The 15,994-nt window shown below is 44.3% G+C and overlaps 1 protein-coding gene across 2 annotated transcripts; it reads right to left on the reverse strand.

The window, feature by feature from the left end:
• Window positions 1–762: 762 nt before the first annotated feature.
• On the reverse strand, window positions 763–12,542 carry LOC108926180 (Y+L amino acid transporter 2). 2 transcript variants are annotated; one of them, XM_018738739.2, is made up of 10 exons: window positions 12,293–12,542; window positions 8,509–9,023; window positions 7,383–7,508; window positions 6,998–7,142; window positions 6,672–6,795; window positions 6,411–6,514; window positions 5,210–5,306; window positions 4,307–4,456; window positions 3,965–4,148; window positions 763–3,410 (listed from the first exon to the last, which is right to left on the reverse strand). In XM_018738739.2, the coding sequence occupies exons 2-10, from the start codon at window positions 9,002–9,004 to the stop codon at window positions 3,343–3,345; spliced, it is 1,494 nt and encodes a 497-aa protein (XP_018594255.1). In that variant the 5' UTR covers window positions 9,005–9,023; window positions 12,293–12,542; the 3' UTR covers window positions 763–3,342. The 2 variants fall into 2 exon arrangements, with proteins under 2 accessions (XP_018594255.1, XP_018594256.1); XM_018738740.2 differs by having other exon boundaries at window positions 12,489–12,540.
• Between the last annotated feature and the right edge of the window lie 3,452 nt (window positions 12,543–15,994).

Below are 15,994 nucleotides of genomic sequence, written 5' to 3' on the forward strand. Positions count from 1 at the left end.
GAACTGATGTTCTGTCTGGGGTTTATCCTGCCTCACACCCTGGGCCTCCAGAATAGGCTCCGGACCAAGGCAACCCTGCACTGGACAAGTAATTACAGATAATGGATGAATTACTCAGTGTTGATTTAAAAATATACATACATACATACATATACACACACAAAAGCAAGCTCTTCTGTACACTTTTAAATAAGTTTATTCAGTATAAATTGTCTTCAAACTGTTACTATTCAAGTAGATTCAAGAATTTAACTAGGAATAAATAAATAATGAAGATGCTGTGAAGAAATTCTTTGTGGGAAGTAGGGTGACACTCCGTTGCTGTTCTCCATGCTTATTTTCACCATAATCATACCAGGAGCATTGTTACGAACAGAAATATACCTTATATACTTTAAGACATAACATCGTTAGAAATCCAGCCTCTTGGGCAACCAACAAATAAATAAATACATACAGACATGCTGTATCATTCTTTTCCAACTGATGGAATTCAACGCGAAACTTTTGTACACGAGCGTTTATGAGATTTACATGTTTTTTCCACAGATGCATTTTAGCCATGAAATATTCAGTTAATCTAATTTAAATATATTTATTGTACAGAATCTTCTGAGCAGGTTGTCTCACTGCACACAGAATGTCATATTTTGGTAGATATACAAGTATCAAAAACATTAAGACTTTATAGTGAAAAATCAATTGTGGGAAAAGATAAAATACACATTACAAAATGTGAAGAAAGGACATCGCAGCCTGGACATTAAGGATTTATGACATTTATTAGAATCTCAAAGCATTTTATTCAATTACAAAATTTAAGAGGTAAAAAAATGTACATAACCCTGAAGGAGCTGGAAATGAGCAGTAAAGATAAAAACTAAAGATGAAAAAACTGTACAAAACGATAAACCTAAACATCGATCGACAATCGTCACTTTACCTCACGCTTCTCCAAGACACCTACGGCGCATCAGAATACGCTGCTCATGGGACCATTTCAACGGTCACACCTTCCAGCTGTGCCACATCTTTCCCATGAGCACCCAGGACACTAGAAGCGAAGAGCTCCGCCACTTCCAGAGTGCGACATCCCAAGACCGGGGGCACTGCGGACTCATCAGGACAGCCAACGCAGTCGACACTACACACTGGAACTCTCACACACACACCACTTACTATACAATATAATATGTCCACTTACATATTATACTCCCCTCTGGACACATCTCACTCTCACTACCTTAACGTGCTTTTATCCCAGAGCTTAGCCACAAGCCGCAGTGGTCCCTCAAGGATCAGTACTGGGTCCTCACCTCTTTCAGTGGTGAGGATCTCATGGATCTGTCACATCCAACAACTGATGTCATTACTATACTGATGACACACAACTCCAGCTTTCCTTCACACCTTTGACACTTGGACCCCCGCAAGGTAGAGATAACCTGCACTTCACCTCACTATGAACACAGCATCAATGCAAGTTATATGATTGTAACTCCCAAGAGACCTGGCATCATCTGCACCGTAAACCCTGACCTCTAATTACAAAATTCCAGCACATTTCTTCTTGACAGCATGTAGAAGATCAAATCCACTACTCCATCCATCTAGCTCCTGGATTGTGCTATGGCCATATCTTGCTCAGAGAACTAACTCCCTGCTGCCAGATGAGCAGCTAGGGCCTACTGACCATTGCAGCTCATTCAGGTGTTTGACCTGTTTAAATGCCCCCACTTCCTACCTCTCCTGCTCTCCCTTCCCTTGGCTGACAGTGGATGCCAGAAACATACCCAGGTACCGTCTCTGGGCGGTGAAGCTGCACTCAACAGGTTTTAACTACTGTACCCATTTCTAAATTTTTACACGTAAAGGATCTAAGTGTCTTTCAAAAGCAGAACCAGTGCCAAAGACTACAAGAGCTTTCGACTCAAGGACACAGCAGATCTACAAAAAGGTCGCCTGGACAACGAGTTGCGTGCAGGCCAAGAGATGAGTTTCACAACCACAAAACCAGCGAGATGTTCCTCTTGTGGTGCTTATCAGACTGAAAGCTTCTCTCTTCCATCAAACTGACACTCTTACCATCACTGCTTCAGCAGATAACACTGTTTATCCGTGTTGTGTGTTACAACCCCATGAAAACTGGAGTACTAAAATCTGTTTTCAAGCATGCTTTTAGCCGGTTTGCCATGTTTACTTGGAGCTTTACCGTGCAAATTTACTAACCCTTTCATTTGATATATAGTCCCAATTCTGGTGATGCTTTGGAAAAGTCATTTGCATTTGACTCCCATGTCCTGAATACTTTGTGTATCATAACACCACAGTAAGAGACACAAAAGAAATACAGGGTAGATACAAAAAATTAACTTGTATTAATACATTTTTAGTATATTTTGATATATTTGATAAAAATCTGCTGTCTGAGATGCTCAACTAATCAGTCCCCACATTCCCTGCCATCTCTCTCCTGTGCTTTGGTGACATGTAACACTGACGGCACTATCTGGATTAATTAAAAAAAGCGACAAATAGCACACTGTTACAGACCCTAAAAATGAGACTGACACACCTGAAACGATGCACAGCAGGTATTTTCAGGGAGTAAGAGTTCAGCTAAGAAAAATTCCCAATAAACAGCTTTTGAACCATTTACCAACAAAAACTAAAAGTTCTTTCTTGACTTGAGGAAAATACAAAAAGAAAACCATCCCTATGGTAGTGCTTGTGCGTGGGCTGAAAACGTAGTCTAACTTGAGGTTGGACAGCGGTCCTTTTGGGAACCTGTCCATCATCTTCCCAGTACGTGCAGACAAAGTGCAATCACCTCCCCATGAGTACAAGCCTTGCTTCTTCGCTTAAAGACAATCCCCAGCGTTTCCCTCTGGCACAAAGATTTCTTATGACAAAAACAGCACCGTCACCTTGAACGTAACCCTTATATAAACAGCCCCTTTGTATAACTAACCTCAGGAGAGTCCAGGGCCAACATGCCCCCTGGTGGCAGTGTGCCAGTACTGCAGCGCCCCACACTATCCAGTCTCCACAGCAGAGTCCGGGCCAGCAGGACCCCGTGCGGTCTGCACGGCACCTTCCCACAGAGGGGCACTGCGAGTTGAAAAATGGTGGCGGGGTGTTCCTACACGCTGACCGCAGCTGCAGTGCTGGGGGAAGGCTAAAGAGAGGCGGCGCAGTGGCTTTAAGGCTCCCTTTTTAACCACGGCGACGCCTCAGTTCTGAGCAGGCACCGTGTGTGTCCGTCCATTGTGGCTGAAGGAGAGCAGCAGAGGCTGCCGGGTAACCGAGGTGAAGGCCAGGCGGTCGTGCAGAGGCAAAGGGTTAGTGTTCCGTGTCCATTTCGGTGAGCACACAGAAGAAGGTGAACTGGGTGAAGTGTGTGATGGTCCCTGTCAAGAAAGAAGGTCAAAGTTGAGGGGCCACCATCAAAGCATTGACCGGAGCCAAAGTAACAAGTTCCCTTTTCAGTCTGAGCCGCCAGTTCAGCTTGCCAAGCACAGACAGGTCATACACCTGACAATTCAGAGGGGATGGAACCCTGTCGTTCAGAAGGCAGCAGCTGCCCAGACTCGGCTGGTGATCAGCGTAGCCAAACAAATGCTTTGGAATGCAAGAACCCAGCCGGTCCAGACAGGGGTCAGACTTCGAGGTCCAGGGTGTGCTTCGTAAAATCCGGGCCCACCTAACATTTGGATGTTAAAGGAAGTCACGCACTGGGGTTACTTAGAAGCCAAAGGGAGGTGGAAGGGCCTCTTTTGGCTGTAGCCCCACAGGGTTGTGGCAGATCCTCCATCCTTGGGTAAGCAGGACACATCCGTTCGCATTTACAACCCCTATTTTTGACAAATGTTAAGTGTTGCGTTATGTGTGTCTATCCTGGTTAAACCGGGCAAACAGACTAGAGAGACAGGACAAGAGACTAAAGAGTTCCCCGATCACTCACGCAGCAGTGATGTGATGAAGGGCGGTCGCTTCGACTCCGGCAGGTAGACGCCCAGAAAGTACACTGGTACGCCAGAAAGGGCAATGGCGATCCCGATGAGGGAGTTGATGGTGTCACTGTAGAGCGGCACGGCCACCAGGAACACGGTGCAGATGCAGAATACAATGGGGTAGAAGAGAGTGAGCTGCGCAGATGGTGCGTGTGCAACCCAGCAGGGACCAAGGGGAAGACAGAGACGGAGGAAAGGAGTAAACACACATTTCAATCACAGAATGCAAAAGAATCGTTAAGAATCTATCGTTAAGCTGTTGTAGGTATGGTTTTGACTGGTTTTACGCTCACTTTCAGGGGTCTTGGTCGGTCAGGTTCCTTCCAGCGAAGGTAGATCTGGCCAGCGATGGAGAGGCCCACAAAGAACCAGTAGCTGAAGCTGTAGTAGTTGATCAGCTGGAAGACGTCCTCCACAGTCAGGTAGAAGAGCGCCATGGCACACTGAGCACAAAGACAGCGGTCAATGCGCACGTCCACCAGGAGGGGGCGCACAACACAGACGATACAGTATTTACGGTAAGTTTACTCCGGTTCCTCCTCCGCACCAACTTCTTCAAACTGTACTTAAGAATAAAGTGCCTAATATGCTTACATTACCAATATGCTGTCAGAGAGTCATGATTCACTCAGTATGCAGCGCTAAGATCTGCGCACACCTCTCTGCAGGTACTTCACGGTAATGCATAGCTTCAGCACTCTACACTGTAAACATCTGCGCGCTTCAGGAGCTTAAATAAGTGGACTTCAGCAGAGCAGCAGCATTAACGGCATAAACACACTCATTTTATGCTGAACTGGTGAAAAAGTTGTGATTAACACAGGAAAATGCTGAGGACAAACATTAGGGAAGCAATGAGAGACAAGACAATTTAGAAGATGTGAGAGAACAGAAAATGGTTAATAGGTAAAAGATTTATAAATTTGGAAATATGGTCAATATATAGAGCCAGTTTAATCATTTCCTAAAGGAAGACCTGGGTATGTGCTCTGCAGGAGTACATGGGCTCTACATTTCTTATCAGCGTAAAAGAATTGGTCAGAAACACTGCCCTTAACACACACACACACACACACACCAGATCCTTTAATTTTTTAAAATGGCACCAGATAAGATCCTCAGTGCACTTCCTTTGCTATGGCTTCTCATTCACTATTGACCTTAGAGAGGGAAAGATGAGCGCCAACAAGCCTTACATTGAAAACGAGTGCAGGGATAGGCGTGTACCGTTCCACGTGGATCATGGAGAGGGCGTTGGGGAGGTGGCCCTCGCGCGAGCCCACGAAGAACAGCCTGTCGGTGAGGAGACAGTGAGGCACCATTAGGAAGCCCCCGAAACAGGCAGACGCTATAAATTGTCCCAGGGCTGCAGCACGTTAACCGGCAGATCCGATCCGACTGCAGTGGTTACAAAAACCATTCCCAAGCGGTAGCAACCATTTGAATACACAGGTTTCAGACCCACATCAAATCAACATTTTCCAAAGGTCATCACAGTCACAACACTTAAACCCTACGGAAAGCCTACGGTCTGAACTAAAAAGGACCGTTCGTAAGCACGGACCTAAGGACAGCCATAAGGTTCTGCACGGAGGGCTGGTCCAAGATTCCATTCTTCCCATATTTACGCCACTCCTACTGAAAAATTACAGGAAAAGGCTTTGTGTTGCTATCCGTGTCGAAGGACGTTATTAGAAAGAGGGAATGCAATCTTCCTGGAGCCGCTTTCATTTCAGAAGAAAACATCGTGTAGCTCATGTATATCTGTTTTTAAAGAGTTTTTGAATAAAAGCAAGAGGTTTTCCTGACATCTTCAGTGATAACACTGGTAGTGTAGTGGTTACAGAGACTGTCCATGGACTCAAAGGTCACATGTTCTAATCCCCTCTCCAACTGTAGTGCCCTGGAGCAAGGTACTTACCTTAAATTGCTCCAGTAAAGATTACTCAGAATTATTTACCTATGTACATAGCTAAGTACCCAAACACTGGAAGCTGCTTTGGAAAAAAGCATCAGCCAACTGAATAAACGGCACATAGCTGTTTATTTTATCCTGCGTCTTGCTCACATTCATCAAGGGCGGCAATAATTTTGGAGGCCGCTGCATGCCAAACTGGGATCTGGCGGATAAACACTTATGGGTACTAATCCATCACAAGGCCATGTGCGAGTAGTCAGTAGAATCTAAGGGAAGATTATCCGATTAACATTATTATTTATATTTTATTTTTCTTTCAACAAGACTCAATATTTCCCAGTTCAAATTAATCCAGCTCAGTCAATTTGTTGCACGATCACACTTCGCAGTTCAGCTGCAGTCTGCGAAGCGTTCTACACCAGAACCCCTCCTGAGACTCGAACAAGCCACCTCCAGGTCACACGTGCAAGAACGCTCACCTGGAGGCAGCGATAATGGAGGCGTTGAGACCTCCGTAGCACGAGAGCGCAACCGCAATGGGGATGGTCCAGCTCATCACACCCAACGTGCGGTCTGCGAATGTCTGCAGAGCAGAAAGTATAGCGAAATTTAACACAAATAAGTAAATTACACCGGAAATGTAGTGTCGCGTTTCCATTTCTGCCTAAGGCAAAGACACACCAGCGGAATAAACACGCCCCCATTTAAAGCGGAATATTCGCCTTCGAGCCGATACCCACCACCGCAACAGCATCGCTGGCGAGAATAGAGCTCATGTCCAGAACAGCATAGTAGGCCACATTGGTCAGAATGTAGATGACAGTGACGATTGGCATGGAGATGGCAATAGACAGCGGCAAGTTTCTGAAAGCAGAGAGAAAAGCGTCACCGGAAACACGTATATGCCATCGAACAGCAAAATGTACTCAACGTCCAAATTGGTCATCTCACGGTAATGCAGTTGTGCGGGATCTTAAGCGTAACTTTCATCTGCCGGGGATCGGTACGTTGAGGCACGACCCTTGTGGCGGAGTACCGTTTTCCAAAAAAAAAAAGTCATAAGCACCTCTCTGGGTTTTTAATCTCTTCTGTGACAAAGTTCAGTGTGTCCCAGCCGGAGTAGGAGAAGAGGGCAGAGTACAGAGCCAGGGCGATGTCTCCAGCATTCCAGGATGAACCCTGGAAGGACGCCTCAAAATTTACAGCGTGCCCTGGGCGAAAATGAACAGGATGTAACATTCACCTCATACATGGTAATGAAAACATGACTTGACGGCAAAAATACAGGATTGAAGAACAACCGCGGAGGAGCTTCCGAGAAGGATCCCTCTTCGACGCAGTGCTTAAAGCAACAACGAGAAGGTTACCGACAGGGCGCGGACAGGAGGGAGGAGGAACGTCACACAGCAGGCGACTCGTGCTTGCTGGAGACGAGAATAAGAGACGCTCACCTTGAGCAAGCTTCACGATGCCCGTGATGATGATGACTATGAGGGCTAGAACTTTGGCATATGTGAAGATGTCCTGCACCCTGGTGCCCCACTTGACGTAGGCCGAGTTAATGAACGTCAGCAAGCCTGCGGGAAGCAGGAGCGGCACAGTCAGCCTCCTACGTTACTTACCAAATTACATTAATTGCTCATCAGATGTTGCCTCTATAGTGGTTTTGACATCACATACATTAGGACTGAATGGGGGAAACAAAGAGGCTTTAAAATGGGGAAAAAAAAGAGCAGACTAGTGAAATGAAACATACAGTAACGCTACAGTTAGCAAAGAGTTTCACAAACTCCAGCCATTGCAACACAGGAGTTACTGGTCAGAGAACAGAGCATTAACGTACCACCTTGTTAATGCATTCTGTAGCATATGTCTGTGAAGTAACGCCTTCAAACGCATACAGGGCACCGCAACCCCCCCATTTTTGGCGAATGTACTCGTTGGGTTTTTCATGGTGCGACACCACTTTTAAGTACCCTCTTTATTATAATGGCTACTTGAACAGTGATTTTATTTGTCTTCTGATTTTTCACAAGTGTATTTTCATTAACTTACTGTTCTTTTTGTCTGCATTTTGTTCTAGTCTGTATTTCTCTTTCTTTTATGTAAAAAATCATGAACAGGAGTATAACGAGATCTGAAGAGGAGACCCAGAAAGGTGAATGGCAGCACCCTGAGAACGGGTCAGGACCCACCCTTCTTTACTGGTGAGGTTGCTATGATAAGTTCTCTTTCAAAATTATTTTGCACATCCAAGAGTTGGGATATGGTTTTTGTTTTCAAATATTTCTCATGAAGTATGTACATTTGTCACTTTTACTGAATGGATTTCAGCCACCAATGATGATTTTAACCATTTACTGAGATATTACCATTATTATTACTATTCATTTAATTATTAAAAGGAAATGATGAATACATAGGCTATAATTTGTGGGATATCAGACACATTTGCTTTCTTGTTATTTCCATTCTGATCTACGAAGAAAAAAACCAAAGGTATATGTCCATGAAGGATAAGGACAGACTGATGTGGACCCTAGAAAGGTTTCAGACCCTGCAGTCAGGTATACTTACAAATGCAGGCAGCAGCAATAAGTCGGGAGGCAGAGTAGGGCGGCTCGCAGGTGGGGTAGAGCGGCTGCACCAGGTAGTTGGCGAAAGTGATGGCGATGACGGCCTGGCTGGTGGGCTCGATGATCAGCAGCGACGTCCAGAGGCGGATGAAGGCGACAAAGCCCCCGAAGGACTCCAGGATGTAGGCGTAGCTGGCTCCTGACTTAGTGATGGTGGTGCCCAGCTCGGCATAGCACAGCGCCCCAATCACCGAGAATATTCCGCCCAAGGCCCAGATGACCAGCGACAGCCCGTAGGAGGCGCTGTAGATGAGCACCCCCTTGGGCGAGACGAAGATCCCGGAGCCAATCATGTTTCCGACAATGAGGCTGATGCCATTGAGCAGGGAGATCTCCTTCTTCAGCTGCATGCCCTCTTTCGGTGCCTCCGCTGCGGAGGAGGGGGCTGCTGGTGGAGCCCCGTTCAGCAGCGTGCCTGCCTCTTGAGTCTTGCCCATCTCTGCGGCTAAGCCCTCCCTAGCAAGAGAAAGAAGGAAAAAAAAACAGAGCTTACACATCACTGACAAAATCTCGTGCCCTAATCCAGGAGACGGCCAAAGCATATTTATAGAGGAGACTCCCATATCAAGACAACGACATATGATTAAATGAGCATTTTATCAACTGCTGCAATTCCATATCAGTGGAGCAAAACAAGGTTTATGGCTAGTGATCTCTAACATGTTATTTTTATCCTGCCTCTCAATCATTCTCCCTGTCACTCCACAATACTTTGTTTGCCATTACCCTATTTTACTTACTCATTTAACCCTTGGGCTGTATTACACACAGCCTTCTCTTATTTGTGTTCCTATCCAAAATTGTGCAGTTCACTGTACTTGTTTGTAAAAACATAGATGACCACCCAGTCAGTGTTGTGTTACACCTCTAAACAACTTCATTCCTCGTCATTACAGCAAGTTCTATGCTCCTTTTCGGAACTTACAGTCAGAAAATTAGAGAACAATTGTAAATTGGTCCAACGTTGACCGGAACGCAACCAAACCCACACGAGATCCACACTCCGACGAGGATCTCAAGCAAGCAGGACGCGGAGTCCCCCCGGTACAGGTCCTGCTAAAGAGGCATTTCTTCACGCGCTGCGGGTCACACTGCACCGCACAGGGAAATCCACACGCAGAGCAACTACCAACATTAATCACCGTTAAACCTCGGCTGCCTTCGTGGCCCGGGGTCACGCGTCTACACTGGTTGTTTTCGTTCAAGCGCGCGGCCGACCCCTCGGGCTCACTGGAAATGCCGCCTCGCGGATCTGATGAAACCAGAGCCTGTCCAGACAGGCAGAAGACTACAGGGTGCTCGTATTCCACGTCACGCATTCGCCGTGCCTACGCGCTTTTCTAAAATTCATCCCCGTTGTCTTACATGACAAGCCGAAGGATAACGTTTCAATTAAAGCTTCCAAAGTTCTCATAGCCAAAACAGGCCCTTGATCAAGGTACTTACCTTGAATTTATCATGTCCTATAAATGGGTAAATAATTGAAAGGAACACTGCAAGTCGCTGTGGAGAGAAGTGTGAGAAGTAAATGAATGTAGGAAACACAGCAGGAGATGGACTCGCTCAAGGGCACAACCCCAAAACTTTCCTTCTCCCTCCGAAGAGTCAGTACTATAACGCAACCTCCGAGAGAAAAGACCGCGCATGGAAAAACAGCAGTGAATGTAAGAAACACAGTGCAGCAAATCCACCGGTCCTGATCGCAGAGAGCAACAGCCAAGAGTAAACTGACTCATCACTTAAAGCCCAAGTTGAAAACACGTGCTTTGGTGATTAAGCATTGGCTAATAACCTCACGTCTACCTGGGAAGGACATTTTAAACAGCCTGGAAGAAACAGCCAGCCTCCAACACCAACATATGGACAAAAGTGAGGGGGACGCACGTTACGTGTCTTTCTGCATCTCTGCTTATTCAGTCGTTTTCAAAACAAACGGAAAAAAAACTAGATAGTGTCCTCATAACAAAGTTCTATCTTGGCAGCTACTATTTTCACATTTGGCCAAAGGTCACAATCATGGAACTGTCCTGTTTTCCTAACATCTTGTACAGTAATGAAACACAGTCTGACTCTTGCCTCCCCTGACCCCCAAACTAGGACGATCCAACATTCACTAACATACTTAAAAAGAGGAAAAAAAAAAAAGAAAAAAAAAAAAAAAGACACTTCAGGACTAATGACATAACAAGGTCGGAGGGCTATATCCTTATCCTTATAAACTTTATAATAAAAAAAAAAAAAAAAAAAAAAAAAAGATGTTCTATACAAATCCCTTGCATTTTGTTCTAAAAATATCATCCCTCCTAGGACTTTGAGGCACAACAGAGACAATCTAAACATAACCCAAAGGTTGAGGGTCACAGTGTGAAAACCAAGTGGGAACAGATCTGGATACTTTGAAAGGACAGCAGCCTCCGGAGCTCAAGTGATGACGACTGAAACGTTCATTCATTTATCTGATGCTTTTCTTACACTTATTTACCCCTTTAAACAGGTAGCTAACTTCACTGGATCATTCTCAAGGGTTCTACCGCTGGGGGTGGCATTTGAACCTGTGACCCTTGGGTCCCTGTATGGCGGACTGATCTGTAGCAGGTCCTGAGACACCCTTCCGGAATTGGATTTTCCCCCATCAAAAAAAAAGAAAAGAAATATGCAACAAATATTATACGTATGTAGAATGTAAATAAGATATATCTTAATATTACACATATAAATGATTGTCTGTTATAAACACTGGATATTATGGAACATATTTTTATGAATTAAGCTATGTAGAGTATATGTATAAATAAGCGAAAAACAGAATGAGTTTTGGTCTGAATGAGTTTTTTCCGAGTTTGGTGGAATGAGTCTGTGGGGGGGGATCAATGATAAAGAAAAAGACAAACTGGGTCCTTTCCGTTCGCAGAAGTCAATAGTTGGAAGGTCAGACAGGCGCACGGTACTCTCCCGTGTGTGTGTGTGTGTGTGTGTGTGTGTGTGTGTGTGTGTGTCGAATGACCGACCCCCAAGTTACACCATCTCCGCAGTAAAACACCACATCTCACAGAAAACAGCTCGAACAAGAGGAAGAACAACGTCGAATACTCGACGTACACGCACACGCACACGCACGCGCGCTTCAGCGGAGAGAAAGGTGCGTTCGCATCTGCCCATTTCCGCGTCTCTTTGTCGCCACAGTGACAGACAGAGGACCGGAAACCAGAACAAGCAAACAAACACTTTAATGGATGTTTCTACACTGTAAACGGTTATTAGCGTTCTCACACACACACACACACACACAGAGCACCAAAAAAATCAATAACAGCAGCAAAAAAACAGAGCGCAACTACTGCATCATTATGCGATGTATGCATAAATACAGGTTATCATCACATGATCATTACCTGTCCGCTACGGGCTAAAATAATAGCAACGGCTGTCGGAGCTTATTAAACTTTACCTTCATCACATGATGATGCGATTTCAGTTTGCGGAGCGTGTTTATCTCGGAAGAAATGGCATGTTTAACTTCTTTTTTTTTTTTTTTTTAAACGAGACCGAGCGCAGCTCTGTTTCACTTTGCTCCAGTCCAGCTGGCGCACAAATCCCGTTTTTTACAACCGGTCTCCCTGTTTAGTAACAGCGTTAGAGCTGGTAGGGAAATGTGGTACTGTAGTGTTACTAACATGTTACCGCAGCGGACACAGCAAACACTCAGACTGTCAAAGCCCACCTACCTTTTCAGTGTATATGATCAGTTGGCTCAACAGAACAGACTATGAAATATAATTTTCCGCAGCTGGGTGTGTACGGTTACATCACGACTATAAAATAAAAAAAATTAATTGGGGGAAAAAAAATAATAATAATAATAATTATTATTATTATTTAAAATAAAATAAAAAGCCTCGCCGCGCCAGGAAAACAGGTTACCGTGTTGGAGGCTCCGCTCTGGGCGCAGGCGGCGCAGTTGACGATGCCAGCTGCCCAGACGCCTTTCCACTGGCCCAGCCACTGCCGTGTCACGTGATACCGGCACCGGAATCACGTGATCGAGCCCCTGGGGACCGCTTAGTCCGATGTCGTACAGTTTTTTTCCGCCTTGCTCCCAATTCGTCCGTGAGAAACAGGTCCAGGTGAATTCCCATAAATCGAAGATTACCGGTCATTTCAACTGTAAAAATGTTTCAGACCTCCGTTAAAACCGGCTTCCATTTTATGTCACCAAATCCAATTAAAACGACCATAATCCCGTCAATAACATGATTGAACATTAGTTATATTGGTAGCAATACTGACACACGACGAAAACAGTTTCCCCCTAGACTAGTCTATAAAACGGTATGTCTGTGCTCTTTCAATGTGGTGTTACCTTAAAATATTAAAATATTTCGCTAAGTACCATACACACAGTACACACTTAAGTTTTAACAACCATTCACAAAACACATTCGCGACAGTTGATATTTAAGTGTTAATTCAACCTTTAACCCCCCAATTTTTTAAAATCTAAACTGTGAACAGCAAAGAGAAGAAATCAATGAAATCAATGAAAACAAGTGAATCACACGCAAAATGGCGGGAATTCCGGGTGGGAAAGGACGGTTAGGGTGCAGTGTTTACGCAGAGCGTTTGTCAGAATTGTGGTGAGAAAAAGACCGACATTATTATTACCCCACGCAGTGAAGTACTGCGAAAGGCAAAACATGCCCACAAAAGTGGATGAGAAAGGAAACGCTTCAAGGAGACACCGGAGCCTAAACCCTGAAGAGCGCTGCTATCTGAATTGACCGAGTCTCTGTTTTCGGGACGTTGTGTCGTGTTTGAGTAGACATGACTCAGTGATATGGTTCATGTTATCGCCAGTGACCGGCTTCTCGCTCCTCACGGCCCTGCAGGCCTGCGCTGTTGGACTAACGCTGTTGGACCGAGTCTTCCGTGTCCCCGCTCCATCGGTTAGCAAACTTGGACGTCCAAACACATCTCGATTTTTCCATCGAAGCCTCTCCTGTATCCCTCTGGTCTGTCATCCTCATCCGTCACTCCATCCGCTCCGTCGCTTGTCCTCATCAGTGGCGAAAACAATGCAAAAAACGCTCCCCGATGAAACAGATCCCGAATGAAATCAGTTGCATGCAAATATGCCAATGTGATAAGACAACGAGAAGAACAACATTATGAAGATAAACTCTTGAGTTCATCACACAGATTAAATCGGTCAAAATAAACTCATCGGTGTCAAAATGCTTCGGTTTGCTTAGCTTCTAAGTGTTTTCGAGCCCTGCCCTGGTTATGTATCTGCCCTGCCCGGATTTGCGTATGTATTTACTCATTTAGCAGACGCTTTTCTCCAAAGCAATGCACATCTCAGAGAAGAATACAAAGCATACATTACATCAACGGAACAAGAGATTTGGACGCAGACACGTGATTCTAAAGTACAGTTCATTTTACACATTCCACCATATGAACAAGTATGCATCTCACCAAGAGGCAAAGCGTTATAGATGCAAACACCTGATTGTTGAAGTAGTCAGTTTGTCCTTTCCCGCTGTTTTTGCCAGCGGTGTGCATTGATGTGGTGTGATGCAAATTTATGGAGCACTTAGGAAATTTGGAGAAAGGCCAGTTTGAAAGATGCCTTTTGAGACCCTTGTTGAACGTTGAAGTTGATTCAGCCAGTCTGGGGGACAGAGGGAGCCCAGTTCGCCACACTGCAGCAAAAACGGAGAACTTTCGCGCCATCAATTTTTGACCTCTTGTGAATGAATCTACCAAGTGACCAGAGGTGGAGGGGCATAGTAGGCTTCCTGGGCTGTTGTCAATGATCAGGTCCTGTAGGTTTTGGGGAGTTGGTCTTTTGATGCCCCATTTAAAGAACAGGTCCTACTGATGAGGAAATTAAGAATATCACATGGAGCAAAGAACCTGGAACCCACCATTAGCATGTGGGACCTCTGGGCAACTGTGCCAAGACTTGGAGGAGCCGCAGCACATTTGGTTGACAAGCCCCTGCATCATGGCCTGTAGCGTCCACTCTTGCTTTAGCCACAAGATCTGGGTATAGATCACAAATGTGCGCGGGATTCCCCTCATCCAGGAAATAGTAATGAAAAGCAAAACCAACGAAACACAAACACACTCTGGATGTTGGCTGAAAAGGACTCAGAGTTTGCATGTTTGAGCGTGACTTTAATCTCTTTCCTACTTTTAAAGCGTACTTTAAAGCTTCCTTCTTCCTCAGATGAATAGAGTTTCATTGCTACTTGAGACAACAATAACAAAAAAAAAAAAACAATTTGACGTAAACACATACTTCAGATATGGGGAGATGAAGTATTTCAGGAAATGAAAGTTTATTCTAACAGAACCCATGTTTGTTTACAATATGCATTCTAAATGGACTAAGTTAAATTAAAGAGGGAAATTTAAAGGGCCAGAAATTGCATAAGTGCTTACAAAAAAAGATTTTCTGCATAGTGAATAATTGAGAAGTACTGCTGAAGTACTATTGACCCATCGGTTCAGTTCAGCTGTTTCTCCAAAGTACTGAACACACAGGGCAGGAAGTATGAAACTTTTTTGTCCAAAAAATGAGATATAAAAAGAACAAAGGAGCTTTCAATCTGGGAAACTGCTGCAGGGAGGAAAAAAAAAAGTAAAGATGAAATTTCCATTGATTTAGCCATGAGAAATGTTCTCCATGATATAAATATGCGCTGCAGAAAGGATTGCAGTAATTTTGGAATTTTAACCCTGGAGTCATGCCGTCAGGAGCACTGGAGGTTTATGAAGGAGTGGGGCCCTGACTACTTCAGTCATCTGCTGTGTAATCAAAATGCTGCAGATGCTGTTTCACTGAAAAGAGGAATGTGAAAATACAGGTTGTCACATTCTGAAAAAAATCAAACTTTCCTATTATTAGGGGATTTCAGCAAATGTGTTCATTCCAGCTCTGATTTGATATTATCCAAAGGATGTGGGTTATTGAACCCTGAGTAGCACAACAGGGAATAATGGGAAACCAGCAGTCACCTAGAGTGAAATACCAAAGGTAAGCAATTCAGGTCCTGAGATTATTTTGTTAATTTTATTAAATCCAAGCAACATCAATGCACAAGAGTTTGTGCAAATATCCTTAGTGATACATTAAACACACATAATAATGAATATGTAGAGTACTATGGTTTTCTTGTTTGCTTCAAAAATGTACGTTTTGCATAATAATGTGATATTCCTAAGCACCTCAAGCTTAAGTGCATACATGATTAAACTGAAAAAGAAAGGAAATCAGAATTGTTTGAATACGTTGCATAAATATGCAGTGCACACATACGTATGTACAGTATTTTTGTTTAAGTTGATGGAAATAAACTTTCTTAATAAAGCACCTAAACAGGACAGAAGAAAAAAATTAAACTTTCGTGATAACAGGTACA

Source organism: Scleropages formosus, chromosome 7, assembly GCF_900964775.1.
Source record: "Scleropages formosus chromosome 7, fSclFor1.1, whole genome shotgun sequence".
Classification (NCBI taxonomy): domain Eukaryota; kingdom Metazoa; phylum Chordata; class Actinopteri; order Osteoglossiformes; family Osteoglossidae; genus Scleropages; species Scleropages formosus.

Bases quoted from the DNA above. Each gene is read 5' to 3' on its own strand.
- LOC108926180 (XM_018738739.2), bottom strand. From the start codon at position 9,004: ATGGGCAAGACTCAAGAGGCAGGCACGCTGCTGAACGGGGCTCCACCA. The intron at 6,796-6,997 runs GTGCTTATGACT...CTCTGCTTTCAG, and splicing joins GAGATTAAAAACCCAGAGAG to AAACTTGCCGCTGTCTATTG. The intron at 4,457-5,209 runs GTAAGGCTTGTT...CTTTGTGCTCAG, and splicing joins TCCCTGCACTCGTTTTCAAT to TGTGCCATGGCGCTCTTCTA.